Below are 15,439 nucleotides of genomic sequence, written 5' to 3'. Positions count from 1 at the left end.
TGAAGTTCTAGAATTTACGAAGATCCCAACATTAGTGTGATTCAAGATTAGACGAAACTGGCGCATCTGACAAGTGCAACCTCTCCATTTCGCGGACACAGTAAAGACTTTTCCCTAAGCCAGACCCTGCATAACTCTAAACAATCTCTACTTATCCAGTCTGCAGGTAATGCGAAGATTTCGCTGCTGACTTTCTCCGCTGGCATACCGGCGTCCCGACTATCTTCCCCATCGGGGAGGGATGCGTCGTTTAACGTTACCGTGGCGGTACTATCAGAACTTGCGCGGCGGGAAAGCCGTGAAGATAGGGATAGGTCGTGGTATGACGGGATTTGCCAAGAGCAGACTGTGAAGGTTCGCGAAAGGAACAAAAGGCGGTCTCGTTTGAGGAAAGAGAGTGCGAGGGTAATTTGTGAGGACATCGGCCGCGGAAGAAGCGCAGGGATAATTATTTCCCACCTATTGGCTTGCTCGAGCTCGATGGTAGCTGCTGTGCTTGCTGAGACGGATGACGTGGGGAAATAGAGGTATTCTTTTTCTCTCGAGTTGCGGCCGAACGACATCTGAACTAGCATATGCTTCCTGTCGGGGGTGACAAGGACGCGATCAATGACTCTGGAGCCCGTGGCGCTCTTGTAATCGGGTTGGGTAGCTTGGTCAAGCGGAGTTTCGATCCGGTAATTCAGTCTTTCGTCCAAGCTCCAATCCAGCAATTTGACGGAATCCGGTCCGAATCCAAGGATTAGCGCCGAATCTTGGGGGTGTGTGACCCACTTGCGCTCATGTAGATGCGACGCTGCTGAGTGCGTTATAGAAGCTGACAGGAGCGATATCGTACAGATTGTTGATGAAGTGGACACAAAAAGGTGACTCGAATCTGGCTGGAACAACAGTTGTTGAATAGGGCCTTCCATGTGGACCTTTAGTGATATTTCGCAACGAATTTCGGCAACAGTGTCAGAAGTAGATGGACACGTAGTTATCGAGAATATGACGACCTTCTTACTGGAGTCGGCGTAGCAAAAGTATCGACCATCGGCACTCCACGTCATTTGTTTGATGCTGAAGAAGCTTTTGGAGAGGTGGAAATCGGAAAGCTTTCCCTTTTCTGTGTCGAACAGTTGCACGCGTCCATACTCGGTACCACAGCAATAGAGCCGACCGGTTGGCGAAGCTGTAAGTACTGTGATAGAGTCAACCCTTTGAGATGAGTTTACAGACGTGATAGAGCATTGAGAAAGACTTTCGCTTTCGCTTTCGCTGTCCGTTCCGTTCCCTGAACACTCGGCATACCGCATCAAAGCAGTGGGTTCCCAAGCGTTTCCATAGTAGCCTCGGACGTCATAAAGGCGGTGCTGATCGACACTAAACACCAGGCCAAGGACGGTATCCTGGGAAGCCAACTGATACAGAAGCCTGAATCCAGACGTGGTGTAGACTTTGACGGTGCCGCGTACGTCGCCAGTTGCGAAAAGATTTCCGTCTCCGCTAATGGCCAATCTCGAAGCTCCCGTACTAAGTCCTTCAGGGTCACCGCATTAAGGGTTCCATTTGAAGACCACGCCCTCAATGTAAAGACCCAAAATCTCTGGATTTTTGGGTGCCATACAGCCTCGATGACTTCTCCTCGGGCAACTTCTTTGCGAGCACGCCAGCAGTGGCTAATGTGGAGTGGACCATCGACTTCCCAGGCCGATAGCGGATGGCCACGATATGCCACTGCCATTAAAGTGCCATCATTGTTGAGAGCCATGTAACTTGAGGCATTCAAGAAGTGCCCTTCAAGCTCTTCTTCATCGAACTTTGCTAGAAGTTGCCATGTTGGAGTAGCCTCATTCAAGTCAAGTGTTTGTAGCCGTCTACCATCCGTACCAACCAGAAGCGTGTTGTTGTTGTTCGTCAAGAGCATTGCAAGTGGTCGTGGCCGTGATTCTATATTCTCAACCATCAATTTGCATCTTCCCGTGGTTGTTTCCCAGACTTTTGTCGTTCTGAAGCCGTAGGTAACCAGTAATGTCCCGGAATTGCTTAGCGTCATCCGGTATACATAGGAGCCGTAGAGGGATACGTTTCCTGATGACGCGAGAACCGCAATTTGAGCACCCGCCGCAGATATGGAGGAGGCATAAATGCCAGATCCAAACGATAGCCGCGCGAGAGAGTCGTCCCAGGTCCGTGTCGAAATGCCGGAAACCATGAGAGCTCTCGTCTCCGCCTTGCCGAACTGTTGGTATATGGCAGAGTTGCGCGGGCAGAAAGGAGGAATTAGTTTGTATATCGAAGCGGGATTCCGTCGTAATGTGGGACCAAACTTTCCGACAAGCTTGGCAAGATCCACCGCCCAGCTTTCGATGGATTCTTGTTCCACAACTGCCTGCTTTCCAGTCCGGGATGTGCCCTGTCTTTTGCGTCTGGCAGCATACTCTGAAAGATGCTTTGATGCCTGGATGAGTATCCGCAACCGGTTTTCCTTTGCGAGAACTTGGATCCACGTCAATACCCAGTGACCTACCAGGAATCTGCTTAGGACCTTAGCTACTGGCTCACGATCTGGAGGAATTGACACCAGATGAGAGGACCAGCAAGTCTCACTGTAGTTGAGAAACTCCGGTGTGTTCTGATTGACTTTCGCTCGAAGACCGCTAGACATCAGACACTGCATGCAGCTCAGAAACAACTGTTCGTGTGCTAAGTCTCGATCCACGTGGAAAGGCCGATCCGCATCGCCGAGTAGGTACTCCCGAGCGGTTTGGTGAATCATCGCGACGTCTCCGCCGTTATCCATAACAACGAAGCCACCGCAGACATTTCTGATGGATTGTTACATATCCAGCAATTCGGAGATATCCTCATCTAGTGCCTGTAATAGTTCCGCTACCGTCAAAACACGGAATGAACAAGTGACACGCTGGGGAACAGCGGACGCTAAGGACCTATCTGATGACGAATGGTGTTGGGCGATTGACAGGGCCATTCGCTCATATAGTGCTTCCATGCCGGGAGGACACTCCTGCAAAGCTCGCTCAACGGCAGAGTGCGTATGACAGGAATTTATTCTCTCAACGGCAAGTCGTACCCACTGAGCAGTTAGTATTGCGCGGAACAAAGATACAGACGATGCTTACGAGAAAATTGTTTTGCGCGCTTTCCACGATTCGCTGGACAATGCCTTCCTTAAATTCGGGTGTGCCAGATAAGGGAAGTTCTCGGCAGATATAGCAACGTAGATCTTCCAGATGGCCTTCAATCCTGATGGACCCCTGACATAGAGGTTGTGGGATCTTCTCTAGACCGGTAGCTATATCTGGGGTCTCTCGGCTGACCAAAAGAATCCGAATTGGCATCGATAACACGGTGATACCCGAGAGAAGCTTGACGATCGCTCGAGCATCACCAGCCTCATCAAGGCCATCAATAACCCAGTACAGGGTTCTTTGCGCATTCAGCTTGAAGAGTATGGATTTGAAAATGCGATCCCATATGGTTCTTGGGTCCGCGGCCTCAAAATCCACAGCTTCATCTTCTAGCTCAAGGACATCTTGCAGGAAGCTGGGATGTTGTTGAGCAATCTGGTAGGCTATTGAGCGGAGGAGAAGGCTCAAAGTTCGTTTCTTTCGGTCCCCAAATCTGATGAAGAAGTACTGACAGCAAAGACCTTGCTCGACGAGGCTGTTGATGATGAACGAACAGAGGACTGACTTCCCGGTTGCTGCACCTCCTTTCAACCAGAGTACATGCTGGGAGTGTCCTTGAGAGTTGAGCCATTCGAGATAGTCCTGTTCTTTAAGAATCCACTCACAGGTGCCCTGCGTCCATTGGTCCCGGAAGAAGATGTAATCGATGTCTGGAAACTCTGAGATAGCCAATATGGCTTTCAGTTTTCGGGATCTTGTCCGATTAGAAATCTCCGGCCTGCCGGATTGCTTCGTCGATATCATTTTACCGACTAGCGATTTGAGGATGTTTCTCACTGTGATATAGTTCGGATCTCTGGGGTTCTCGTATTTGCAGACACCGTGGTGGTCGGCATCTAAAGCCTTCGACGTTTCGCCTGGATAGCCGAGTAACGATGAGTCCTTTTCCAATACCATCTTCACATGTTGGCAAAAGAATGAAAGTGTTTAGGTGCTTCCAACGGTGACTCACCACTCGAGCATTCTTAAACCCGATCGAGGTAGGCCGAGTTTCGTAGGAGACTAGCTGCAATTTTGGTGCAATGTGACGAAATTGCTCGTTGAGCTTTTGCAATGTTGACGAATTCCGCGTGAGTTCAGATATAAACTGCTTCGAATGTGTGAGGGGTGTTGATTGCAGTACACGATTCAATACAGTCGCCAGATTTGTGCCACGGTGTGGAGTTGCGAGGAAAACAATCGCTCGACCCCGGAAGCACATATGCCCACAATGAGATGGAGTTCGGAACGTGGAGGTGCTCTTGGGCGTTTCGCTTTAACTCCCCGATTTACATGCGACTATATCAACGCCAGGTTGAGCCCTCGGAGCCGGTGGATGAATGGGACGACCGTAACCGACTTTACAGCCTCCACCCGTACTTGAATGACTCTGCAGGGCATCCAGGTAGCACTTCGAGAGCAACACGAGTACCTCTTTCCATCGCATCCATGGAACCTGGAGTAACATCCACCAGGGCTTACAACGATATGCTGTACCTGTGTGAGAAGTATGCGCCTCTAGAAAGCCTGGAAAGATACCGTCCCGAAAACGACATCAGCGTCACAGGCGCCTACATCCAGCATTCCACCCACTTCATGAGAGATGCGCACCTCAATGGCAAACTCTCTGCATCTTGAAGTAGTCGAAATAGTGCGGCACAGGGTGAAAAGGGGAATGCGAATACTGCCTCTGACGCTTTTCGAATCATTTGGTGCGGTCGGGGAGAGAGACAAGAGAGAAATGGGTGTTGCGCTAGTGAGGCCAATACTTAGGTTGCGTTACTGTTAGGAATGTTCTTATATTTCATACCGGAATGCATGCTCTCTATGAAAACAACTCCTATACGTCGCGACCACCTGTCGCAGTTCAAAGCAAGGATACAGAGATATATGCAATATTATCGCGTCAAAACCGTCAGAGTAGGAGGTAGCCATTTTAGTGACGATCCGTTGTTTTCGTTTGGAAAACCTCAAAGTTCTTATGCTACCTAGGTTGCATCAAAAGGCACAGTTGATAAATGAAATTTATATATGCTTCCAGTGCCGTAAAGCATGTTAGCAAACACCTCACATTGCTGAGACATTTGGTTCTAGATCGATCAAGATATGTGGGTTTTGTCCAAGGCCAGGCTCCCATAATCGGCGCTCTCCTACTTGACGAAGACCTGCCTCACAGTTCACAGTGACCGGTATGCCCGTGCCGCCCAGGCAGTGGACCAACCGCGATTTGCTATCGTCTCCATCTTCAGTGGCCCAGTTGTATGAGAATGCGGCATATTCCGGGTCATCATGAAGGTTGACGTGGATGATTTCACAAGAGATCGGCTCCTCGGGGGACATACAAGGATGGATAACAACTAGTCTGATCTCCTGTCCCAGGTCGAAATTGAGGCTGAATTACTCGTATCGTTGTTGATTCCTCGGGGGTTTGGCGATGGTTGACGTGAAGTCAACGTCTGAGCGTTGTGTTTCGAATACGCCTCGCCGCAGGAAAGACTGCGCCGTATGCCGCCGAACTGCCCCACATCTAGGTCCTGGCAGCGGGAAGGCAAGCTCAATATGGCTGTTTAGAACGGGGCAAAGAGAATGGGCATGAAAAGCGATCGAAGGCGGAGTACATGTACTGCACATCCTCGGAGCCCCAGCCGTGAATGTGGCTTGATGTGGCTGCATGCTGCGGTTGTGCTTCAGCGAAATTTCGAACGACCCAGTCTAATGGAGGCACGTTGCACTTCTGCCCGATATGATCAATATGCAGGACGAGCCCTCGGGATATTCTGCCATGGTATGATATACATGCGCGTATCGAACGAATGACGAAGGCGGCTGAGCTCGACTCTACCAACCATGGGACTCGCAGCGGGCCGAAAACCACGATGCCCGAGTCCCGTGGAATACAGTTAGATTTTGCTCGAGCAAAGTGATGTAGTGCCCGACTTGCAAGCGCAACATCCCAAGCCCTCCACATGGCGCCCGAGAAAAGGGGCAGAGCTGCTGTACTAGCTTGAACTGATCAAGACAACGCGTCCGCACAGTCGCAATCAAAAGCCTGAGCAAATATACCTTGGGGAGACGAGCGACAGTAGAACACAGGTTCAGTGGTCGAATGTCTATATTGATGCATTGTAGCTATCGGGTACTATAAGCGCCATGGCTAGTATCCCATTGCTATTTGGACAACCGAAACGTCTAGCAACCTTGCCGAAGCAACGGCTTCCGGACATGGCGATTACCACCGACCAGAATCGCGGGTCGTACAAATGTTCGGTATGCGCAGATTACTCCAGATGCTTTAGTGTTTGCAAAGATACGCCCGGGGAAAAGTACTACTGCAGCGTCTACCCAATACGTCTTCCCTCCTATGCGCCGGAGAGGATGAGAGCTGCAAGTACTGGGGAGTAGGCTGCTCTGGCTAATGTATACGAAGTTGAAGGATGTGTGTGCCTCTTGATATGCGTACCTCGTAGACCTGCCTGCCACTCGGCTGCATGCTGGAAAACCATAAAATATCAAAGTCGTGGTGGTCGTTACTCGTTCAGGTTCCGTTCTCCCTTGAAGGACTAGAGCTCACTTCCGTGGTTTGCATAACTGCCTCAGGAGTTGAATTCTGTCCACCAGAGCTGCTCCGTCTCAGAGTCGCCAACTCTTTGCGCAAAGCCTCCATTTCTTGGTCCTTCAGGTCCAGCAGCTTGTCCTTGTCTAAGCACTGTTTCTGGAGCTGCTTAATGTACTCTATCGCACTTTCAACTTTGGCGGCTTTGGAGTTGTTCGATTGCGGTCCCGATTCCGGACTCTTGCTCTCTTTCGCACCGAGCTGTGGAGAAGGAAGAAGCGCCTGCATCTCTTGAAGAGCCGTATTTATGCGGTTCCGACGGCCTTGCTCGGCAATCTTGTGTGAGGTTCGTTTTGAAGTTAGGTTCGTAGAGAGCGAAGTCGGATAGATAACGCCGGGAACAGTTGTGCCATCAAGAATATTCTGGTAATTGGACTTGGAAGCGAGCAGAAGTGCATGAGTGTCATCAGAGACCGCTGTGGACTGTTAGTTCGGCCGCCGGTATGATAATGAATCATCAGTACTTACCACCTTCTGGAAGCAGTGGTTTGATGCTGGGTGAGATCTTCGGCCTCAGCGCAGGGCTGACCAGATTCGAGCTTACGCTATTTCTCTTCTTCGAATTGCGACTAGATTTCGGCTCCCCCCTTCTACTTGTACCTGACGCGAATGCGGGGCTGGTCGGGGACGAAACAGCGCTAAGCATAGGACTAGGCTTGCCAGACTGCGCTAAGGAAGCGGACGGTGTGCTGAGCGGTCCTAATTTGGGCGTCTTTCGAGCGGATAGTCGAGGGGTATCTTGATCGCCATCTAGGACGGAAGTGTCTATACGCTCCAACGGTTGCCTGTCCAGGGACGCCTCCGGCAATGTCAGATCATCTAGTGTTGGGGGCACATCTGGAGCACCAAAAGTAGGTGACGGGTGAATGCGCATCAAGGATGCAGGTGTGGCAGGGACGACACCTTGGCCCAAGGTGTGTTTGCTCTGTGCCATCATCGCGGGTGACTGTGTCACGGAGCCGGGCTTGGGTGGCGGGCCCATCTCGAGCAGAGGCTCGGGAGATATTGAATCGGCCTCTGAGCCCTCGCGGCTGCGGGGTGCCTGTAGACCACTTGACGAAGGGCGACTCGCCCGTGCCTCCTGCATCAGCTCCGTCACCTCCTTGGGGGGTATGAGTGATGACACTGTTGCTTTCCGCCGTCCCGGTTTCACAATGGGTGACTGCCGTACGCGTCCGGCAGCGGTGGATGGCCGTGGTGCGGTCCTCCGGTTCGAGCTTCTCAGCTTCCTGCCCTGCTCTGATGGGGCCATTGCCGCCTCGCCGAGTATTTCCATGTCCACATCGACGGGCGACGCTCCCGTAGAGCTCCCAGAGGTGGTGTATTGGCTCGAGTGGTGCTGTGTCTGTTGGTGACTCTGCGCATTAAGGGCCGGCGAGGTTAGCGGACTGAAGTATGCGCCTGGCACCGTGGTCAACTCTTGCACCTGGAAGCGCGCTTCGTGAGGGGTAACAGCCGGGGAGACGAGAGGCGTGAATGTCTACGTTACGGTCAGTCGCATTGCACACGCGCTTTCTCCAATGCCCGACATACCTCGTCCTTCCTCATCTGATAGCGCTGGTCAAACATGGCCTGCTGCGGATCCATCTGGTGCAAGTACCGGCCTGGGTCGCCGTGCATTTCTGTGCTGTTCGGTGTGGGAGGGACGGCATGATGCGGGCGATACATCTGCTCCTGCGCCTGACCGAATACCGGGGCATTTGCTTGGCTATAGGGCGGCATGCTGAATTGGAAGAAGTTGTCCCCGGTCGTTGGGATGCCGTGAGTGTCCATGCCGCGCTGCTGCGGTCCGCCAGCCCCACCACGATGCTCCTGTGATACTCCGGCCGGACTGAAGGGGTTGTGCAGGTGCTGTACGTCCAGGCTCTCCGCGAGCTCGCCCAATTGTGCATCCTGTCCATCGCCAAAGTCGATCTGGTTGAATTTGTTGAAGTCGCCGAGGTCGATATCATCGAAGTCGATGAGGCTGCCAAAGTCGTGCTCGGCAGCCGCACCGATGGCGTCGAATTGTTCCGCGCCAGACCATGCTGGCCCGTCCGCGTCGTTCATCGCACGCGGCGAGATGTCTCGAGTGTGGGAGGCCGGAGGTGTTGAGGGGACGGGGTTGAGGCGCAATTTCTTCGGCGCGATGGTGGGGGCAGACTAGCGGGTTGGTGGCTGTCGAACCATGCGCAGGTTTTGGCACAAACCGGACATCAACGAGTCTGCGCAGGTAGGCCGCGTATGCGCTCTCTCCTAGGACCGGAGAGGAGAGAGAGCAGAGCTTGAGGATCGTGAGGTAGGAAGACCCCCTGCCCCAACCCCACGGATTATTACATGATAAGCTACGAACCCCAACTTCCCGCATGATAGGCCGAATAATGTGGCGCGCCGCGGACTACGAGAAGCCGTCCTCGGGGTCAGATGCGCACTCCAACTGCCCCGTTTGCACCCGCGGATGAGCGCAACGGCTCATATAACGAAGGCGAACGGCGCATCTCGTCATAGTGTTGAGGGAGTCCGGCAAGCGAGACAAACGAAGCCTGAGTCGTGCGGGCGTGGGACGTGCTCAGACCCTAACAACGAGAGCACCCAGCGAGTTGGGATACAGACGGAGTACTGTGCTACATGTGATGAGTATTCTTCCGCTCTGCTTCAGTCTATCATATGGGCCTCAATGTATCGTTGGAGCTACAAGGTGTCCAATAGCTCATCACCAGCATCGCGGGATCATGCACACCCTATACAGCACACCCTCAAAATCAACGAGCCCTCGCAGCAGTGACATTCAACACCACCCGGCATGGGCCAATCAGATGCTCCCCCGCAACCCTCCGATCGTTCTCCGTCTGCAAACGCATGCCGAGCCGGGCCCGCATCCAACACGGGCCTCTGCATCTTGCCGGCTCGAGAGGCTGCCGCAGAGCGTCGAAGCTGAAGATTCCCGACAAAAGGGTAGCCCATGGCTCGGGCGCTCAAAGGAATCTGGAATTGTCGTGCAAAATTCTGCAGCAGCTTGGTTAGGTATTTATAGCGTTGTAACATGCTGTGCAATTTGACGCGACGGGTGTGGGCGCTCATCACTCATCGTTACGACCGGGGCAATCTCGCCTAGCCGTCAAATCGAAGCTGACCGTGCGATTCCTCCGACCTTCCTCTCCGGGCTGACACGCGAGAGGAACACGCTTCGAAGGAAGAATGCGAAAGGCAAAATCCCCGAGAAACGAGGCACGCCGTACATGGCAGCTCCGATGGCGCTGCCCCAGATACCAGCCAGAGATCAGATGAATGGCTCCGGTAAACCGCTCTGCCTTCTGAATTGCACAATTGGAGTAGCTAGACTAGCCCAGGAGCGATCATAGGAAGACCAGTGAGACGGCATTTGGACCAAAAAAAGAGGGCGAGTGCGAGTGCGATTAGGAACTGCTTTTTATCTCATAATCGAAATACCTGGCAAGGCAGAATGGCCGACTAAACACACACCTGAAATCCCTACCGCGCTGCAAAGGCAGACGGTGCTCTCTTTTCCGTAATTTACACATTGCTGAAAGTACATGGTCCGTCCAAAATGGTCCCAGGACGTCTACCATGGGTATTATCACCGCGACCTAGAGGTATATGAAAGACTTTGCCGTCAGAGGCCCCGCACGAACGCCATTGCTTAACATGACACCCCCAACTCTTTCTCGTCGATTTACATTACGATGCAGCAGCCGTTGCTTTGTTGCGGAGCGTAAGGGTCGTCGCGCTTGTCAATCTGTGGTCGCTGTCAGCCAGGCTTACTGCAGCGAGAGGCACTCGGTCACGCACTGTTCCCCATCGCGACGGCACCATCCAGTCTTTGGGTTCCTTGTCCGTGAATGCAATGAGACTGCGCGCCCATGTCAGCCCAACCGGCCTTTTCACGATTACCAATCGGCGGGGTCATACTCTATCGCGGCTTCCGAGACGGGTATCCGGCGGCGCTCCAGGTCCTCTCGCAGGCGCTGGTTCAGCTCGGTCAGGCGGCGCAGCTTGAGCTCGGCCATGCTCTGCTTCTTGCTCTTGCCATCGCCGCCGGTGCGGAGCTCGTAGGGTGCCGCGGCCATCATCTTGGGCAGCGGTGAGGTGGGGCGTGTTCGGGTGCGTCGGAGTGTCGAAGGGAGAGGGCGTCACGGCCTGGACGGCGTTAGGAGCGAGGTGCGATGATGTGTTGTCTGTCGGCGAGATGGTGCGACGTGCCTGGTTGCGGCGGAAGGCGTTGCCAGAGCGCGCAGAGCAGGCCTGAAGGTAAAGGAGCGGAGGCGTCGAGCCTTGCTTGCCCAAGGGCGTCGGTCTAGCGGCGAGTGCAGAGCGGCGGCTGCGATGGGGCGTGGCAGCGGATTGCGCGACGATTGTTGCTTGCGGGCGCGGGATAGGCGACGGCTCTCAGGAGGTTGGAATGGGCTCGGGGGGTGCCTTGGTGTCGGTAAGGCTCTGAATGCGGCTAGCTAGCCCCTTCCAGAAATGAACGTTGCTCCTTCCTCACCGCCGAACTGGAGTGCACCCGGCTCTGCGTCACCGGGCAGATGCAGTGCTTGTAAACAAACGGCGAGCCTACGGACGAGCCCTGAGGAGTCACAGAGGTTTAATGCGCGCGCCCGAGGCCTGCGAGCGATTAAGAGGGTGCGCGTGCGGCTGGAGTGGGCCGCCGTCCCGTGACCTCGCCCGCTTACCTAAGCCCACTTCTGATTTTCGTTCGCCAACCTCTATCATCACAAGTCCGGTCGTGAGCCGTGCAACACCACTCCCCGCTGCGTCGCTGAGCCTGCTTCGAAGCCCCCAAGCGTCACCTGCAGTTGGATCCGCGATCCCCAGCTGCCCAGCATGGCGCCGCCGCCACACAGCAAGCCTGAGAATACTCTGTGCGTGGCCCCTTTGCGCTAGCATGATGCAACCCACTGACGCCTCCCAGCAAACGCGCCCAAGAACTCATCGGAGTGCAGCAGCCGCAAGCCGCGCTACAGCTCCTCCACGAGCATGTCATATCCAAGCGGACCCGCAACAGCCCCATCGCCTCGCTTGAGCCGGTGATGATCCTCTTTGTCGAACTCTGCGTAGATCTCCGGAAAGGCAAACTCGCGAAAGACGGCCTGTATCAGTACAAGAACACCGCGCAGAACACCAACGTCGGGACTATTGAGGTATGCAATACGGCACCTATAGCTGGAATAGACATGACTGACATATGATGCCCCAGCTTGTGTTCAAGAAGTTCATCGAACTCGCCGAGCAGAAAGTCACCGAAGCGCAGGCCAAGGCAGACGAGGTGCAGGCCTCGCTCGAAACCCCTTCCACTACCCAGAATGTCGACGATCTGGAAGCCTCCGAGACTCCCGAGTCTATCCTGCTGTCTACGGTCTCCGGCGAGCAGTCGCGCGACCGCACCGACCGAGCTATTGTAACGCCGTGGCTGAAATTCCTCTGGGAGACCTACCGCACGGTTTTGGACATCTTCAAGAACAATGCCCGCCTGGAGATTATGTACCAGTCGACTGCCCACCAAGCATTCCAGTTCTGCTCAAAGTACGCCCGCAAGACCGAGTTCCGCCGTCTGTGCGAGCTCCTGCGGAACCACCTCCAGAATGCGGCCAAGTTCTCCAACCAGATGCACGCTATCAACCTGTCGGACCCAGACACGCTGCAGCGCCACCTCGATACCCGTTTCCAGCAGCTGAATGTGGCGGTGGAGCTCGAGCTCTGGCAGGAGGCCTTTAGGAGTGTCGAGGATATCCATACCCTCTTGAGCTTGAGCAAGCGCCCGGCAAAGAACGTCATGATGGCCAACTACTTCGAGAAGCTCACGCGTATCTTCTTGGTGTCCGAAAACTATCTGTTTCACGCTGCAGCCTGGAGCCGGTACTTCAACCTCCTCCGTCAGTCGGCGACAGCCGTAGCATCTGGACAAAGCCCCAAGAAAGACAATCCAGCCGTTACCGAGGCTGACATGACTAAAGCTGCCTCTTTCGTCCTTCTGTCTGCCCTTTCAATCCCGGTCATCAGCACCTCGCGATCTAGGGGTGCTCTAGTGGATGTCGACCAGGCCAGGAACAACAAGAACTCCCGCCTTACCAACCTGCTGGGAATGTCGCAGGCGCCTACGCGTGCCATCTTGTTCAAGGACGCCCTCAGCAAAGGCCTTCTCAAGCGAGTTCGCCCAGAGATCCGCGACCTGTACAACATCCTTGAAGTCGACTTCCACCCGCTTTCCATCTGCAAGAAGATCTCCCCCATCTTGGCTAAGATCGGCGCGGACGAGGAGATGAAGAAGTACATTGGACCGCTGCAGCAGGTCATCCTCACCCGTCTTTTCCAACAATTATCGCAAGTCTACGACTCGGTGGAGATTAAGTTCGTGCTTGATCTTGCACAGTTCCCGGATCCATTCCAGGTGTCTAGCGGAACCATTGAAAAGTTCATCATGAATGGCTGCAAGAAGGGCGACCTTGCTATTCGAATCGACCACGCTACTGGCGTCCTTACCTTCGACTCCGATGTGTTCTCTTCTGCCAAGGCCATGCATCCTGGCTCAGGTGCTGGCTCTGCTGAGGGCGAGGTTCGATCCGTTCAGCGACTCCAGAGCACTCCTGCAGAGATCGTCCGATCCCAGCTCACCCGCCTTGCCAAGACTCTGTTCGTCACTTGCCAGTACGTAGACCCCGGCTTCAACGCAGAGCGACAGAGGGCAAAGGAGGCCGCTCTTCTCCGAACACAGCAGGGCGCCGAGGCGGAACACCGGGATACGCTTGCCCGCCGCGAAATCATTACGCAAAAGAAGGAAGCCGCCTTGAAAGCGCAGCAGATGAAGGAGAGCGAGGAGCAAACCAAGCGACTCATCCGCATTCAGCAAGCCAAGGAGGAGGAGAGCCGTCGCCTTGCCGAAGAACAGCGCCAGCGCGCAGCACAGCGCATCAAGGCAGAACAAGAGCGTGTGCAGCGTGAGGAGATTGAGAAGCAGCTCAAGGAACTCAAGCAAGGCACTAAGATAGACATTGAGATTCCGGACGACATCTCCGAGCTAGACTCACAACGTATTCGGGCCATGAAGCTGGCTGCTCTCGAGAAGGAGAAGAACCTGCTCGGCGAGCAACTACGTATTGCCGGCAAGAGGCTTGACCATCTCGAGAGGGCCTATCGCCAAGAGGAGATCAAGCACCTCAAGGAAGACTACAAGCGCCAGATGAAGGCGGATGAGGAAGCCTACGAGAAGGCAAAGGCCGAGGAACTGAAGGAGGCCGAGCAGAGACACAGGGAAGATGTTGCACTGAAGCACCGCCTATCAAGGCTTGTACCAAGCTACCAGGGCTTCGTTTCGACAGTAAAACAGCAGCGTAAAGCCGAATTCGAGAAGCGCAGCAGGATCGCCCAGAAGGAGCTCGAGCAAAAGAAGGCGAAGCGTGTTCAGGAGATCAAGGAAAAGGCAGCGAAGGAGAGGCGAGAGCGGGAGGAAGCAGAACGCCGGGAACGGGAGCAGGAAGAGAGGGAGAAGGCAGAAGCCGAGGCTAAAGCAAAGGCTGATGAAGAAAGGCGTCAAAAGTTCGCCGAAGAGAAAGCGAAGAGGGACGAGGAGAGGAAGTATGTATATCCCCTAGGTACTCACTTTGCAAAAGCTAACACATTGGTCAGACGGTTGGACGAGATAGCGCTTCTCCAACACCAGCGAGAAGAGGAGGCGGAAGCCAGGCGTGCCGCAAAGAAGACAGGCGCTGGCGCGTTTGCAGAACGTCCCGTCTCCCGCGATCAGCCAGAGCCCTCTGCTGCCGCTGATGGACGGCCGAAGCTCAACCTTGCCGGTGCCAGACCGTCATGGCGTGAGCGCGAGGCCATGAAAGCTGCCGGTCAAACCCCACCGCCTCCTGCCGCTGCCGCTGCCCCTGCCGCTGCCCCTGCCCCTGCGGCTCCTGCTCCTGCTCCTGCTCCTGCTCCTGCTCCTGCTGCCGCCGAGGCCGAGCCTCCCAAGAGAACTGGCTACCTTCCGCCTGCACTGCGCAATCGCGCTGAGGGAAGCCCTGCTGGTGGATGGAGGGAGCGCGAAGGCAGCGGGCGCGGTGCTACCGGTCGTAACGAATCTCCTGTTGCTCCTTCTGGTCGTTACGAGCCTCCTAGCGCTCGTGGTCGGTTCAGTGACCTGGGCGATAAGGCCAGGACGCAGTCTCCAGCCTCTGGTGGAGGGTACGTGCCACCCGCGCGCCGTGGTCTTCAACAAGACGCCCCCCGGGGGCGAGAAACTGAGCGGGAGGCTCCGCCGCCTGCGCAAGGCCCCAGCGATGGTAAGTACAGGCCGGGTGCCTTCAGGCGCACTCAACAAGGCTAGTACATTGGCCAGTGAGATTAGTGTGGCGTGGGACGTGGGAACCTGGGTGGTGTGCTGTGCATGATATCTCAGTGCAGCGTTCATTTGCCTACAAGGTATATTCGAAGACGATTCAGGAGTTGGTTCGGGATTGTCCATTTACAGTTTGACAGGGTCAAAGTATTCACAGTGTGTTTGTAGCATCATCTCATAATTTCATCCCAACCAGTAGAAGAGCGTTATTCACAGCTGCCTCAATACTTCGCTACCTTGATGTGGCGGTGTCTGCGGCTGACGCTAGCTTGCACTTGCAGTCCGTGCGCGACATTGCATTCGTCACCACGCAGCATCAGGCATCCTCCT

At 54.6% G+C, this 15,439-nt stretch overlaps 6 protein-coding genes across 6 annotated transcripts; 2 read left to right on the top strand and 4 right to left on the bottom strand.

Annotated features, from left to right (window-relative positions):
* Positions 1 to 47: 47 nt before the first annotated feature.
* BU26DRAFT_582967 (uncharacterized protein) lies at positions 48 to 4,395 on the bottom strand (the record flags this gene model as incomplete). The annotated part of the gene is made up of 6 exons (XM_033834548.1): positions 48 to 632; positions 720 to 1,515; positions 1,560 to 2,769; positions 2,899 to 3,079; positions 3,126 to 4,091; positions 4,147 to 4,395. The coding sequence occupies 6 exons, from the start codon at positions 4,393 to 4,395 to the stop codon at positions 48 to 50; spliced, it is 3,987 nt and encodes a 1,328-aa protein (XP_033689401.1).
* A 654-nt stretch (positions 4,396 to 5,049) lies between these two features.
* Positions 5,050 to 5,639, bottom strand: BU26DRAFT_514316 (uncharacterized protein). Its single transcript, XM_033827808.1, has one exon. The coding sequence runs from the start codon at positions 5,511 to 5,513 to the stop codon at positions 5,241 to 5,243; it is 273 nt and encodes a 90-aa protein (XP_033689400.1). The 5' UTR covers positions 5,514 to 5,639; the 3' UTR covers positions 5,050 to 5,240.
* Positions 5,640 to 6,424: 785 nt separating this feature from the next.
* Positions 6,425 to 9,010, bottom strand: BU26DRAFT_137560 (uncharacterized protein). The gene is made up of 3 exons (XM_033819772.1): positions 8,320 to 9,010; positions 7,255 to 8,266; positions 6,425 to 7,202 (listed from the first exon to the last, which is right to left on the bottom strand). Exons 1-3 carry the CDS (start codon positions 8,833 to 8,835, stop codon positions 6,709 to 6,711), a joined length of 2,022 nt encoding a protein of 673 aa, XP_033689399.1. The 5' UTR covers positions 8,836 to 9,010; the 3' UTR covers positions 6,425 to 6,708.
* Positions 9,011 to 9,306: 296 nt separating this feature from the next.
* On the top strand, positions 9,307 to 10,141 carry BU26DRAFT_137531 (uncharacterized protein). Its single transcript, XM_033819771.1, has one exon. It carries the CDS (start codon positions 9,399 to 9,401, stop codon positions 9,822 to 9,824), a length of 426 nt encoding a protein of 141 aa, XP_033689398.1. The 5' UTR covers positions 9,307 to 9,398; the 3' UTR covers positions 9,825 to 10,141.
* BU26DRAFT_514313 (G-protein complex gamma subunit Ste18/GpgA) lies at positions 10,057 to 11,283 on the bottom strand. The gene is made up of 3 exons (XM_033827807.1): positions 10,696 to 11,283; positions 10,576 to 10,636; positions 10,057 to 10,522 (listed from the first exon to the last, which is right to left on the bottom strand). Exons 1-3 carry the CDS (start codon positions 10,851 to 10,853, stop codon positions 10,460 to 10,462), a joined length of 282 nt encoding a protein of 93 aa, XP_033689397.1. The 5' UTR covers positions 10,854 to 11,283; the 3' UTR covers positions 10,057 to 10,459.
* Positions 11,284 to 11,509: 226 nt separating this feature from the next.
* On the top strand, positions 11,510 to 15,221 carry BU26DRAFT_447167 (uncharacterized protein). The gene is made up of 4 exons (XM_033824647.1): positions 11,510 to 11,648; positions 11,699 to 11,927; positions 11,984 to 14,358; positions 14,410 to 15,221. The coding sequence occupies exons 1-4, from the start codon at positions 11,611 to 11,613 to the stop codon at positions 15,095 to 15,097; spliced, it is 3,330 nt and encodes a 1,109-aa protein (XP_033689396.1). The 5' UTR covers positions 11,510 to 11,610; the 3' UTR covers positions 15,098 to 15,221.
* Positions 15,222 to 15,439: the final 218 nt, after the last annotated feature.

This window comes from Trematosphaeria pertusa (genome assembly GCF_010094035.1).
Source record: "Trematosphaeria pertusa strain CBS 122368 unplaced genomic scaffold BU26scaffold_2, whole genome shotgun sequence".
NCBI lineage: Eukaryota > Fungi > Ascomycota > Dothideomycetes > Pleosporales > Trematosphaeriaceae > Trematosphaeria > Trematosphaeria pertusa.
This window is presented reverse-complemented; position numbering and strand designations above follow the sequence as displayed.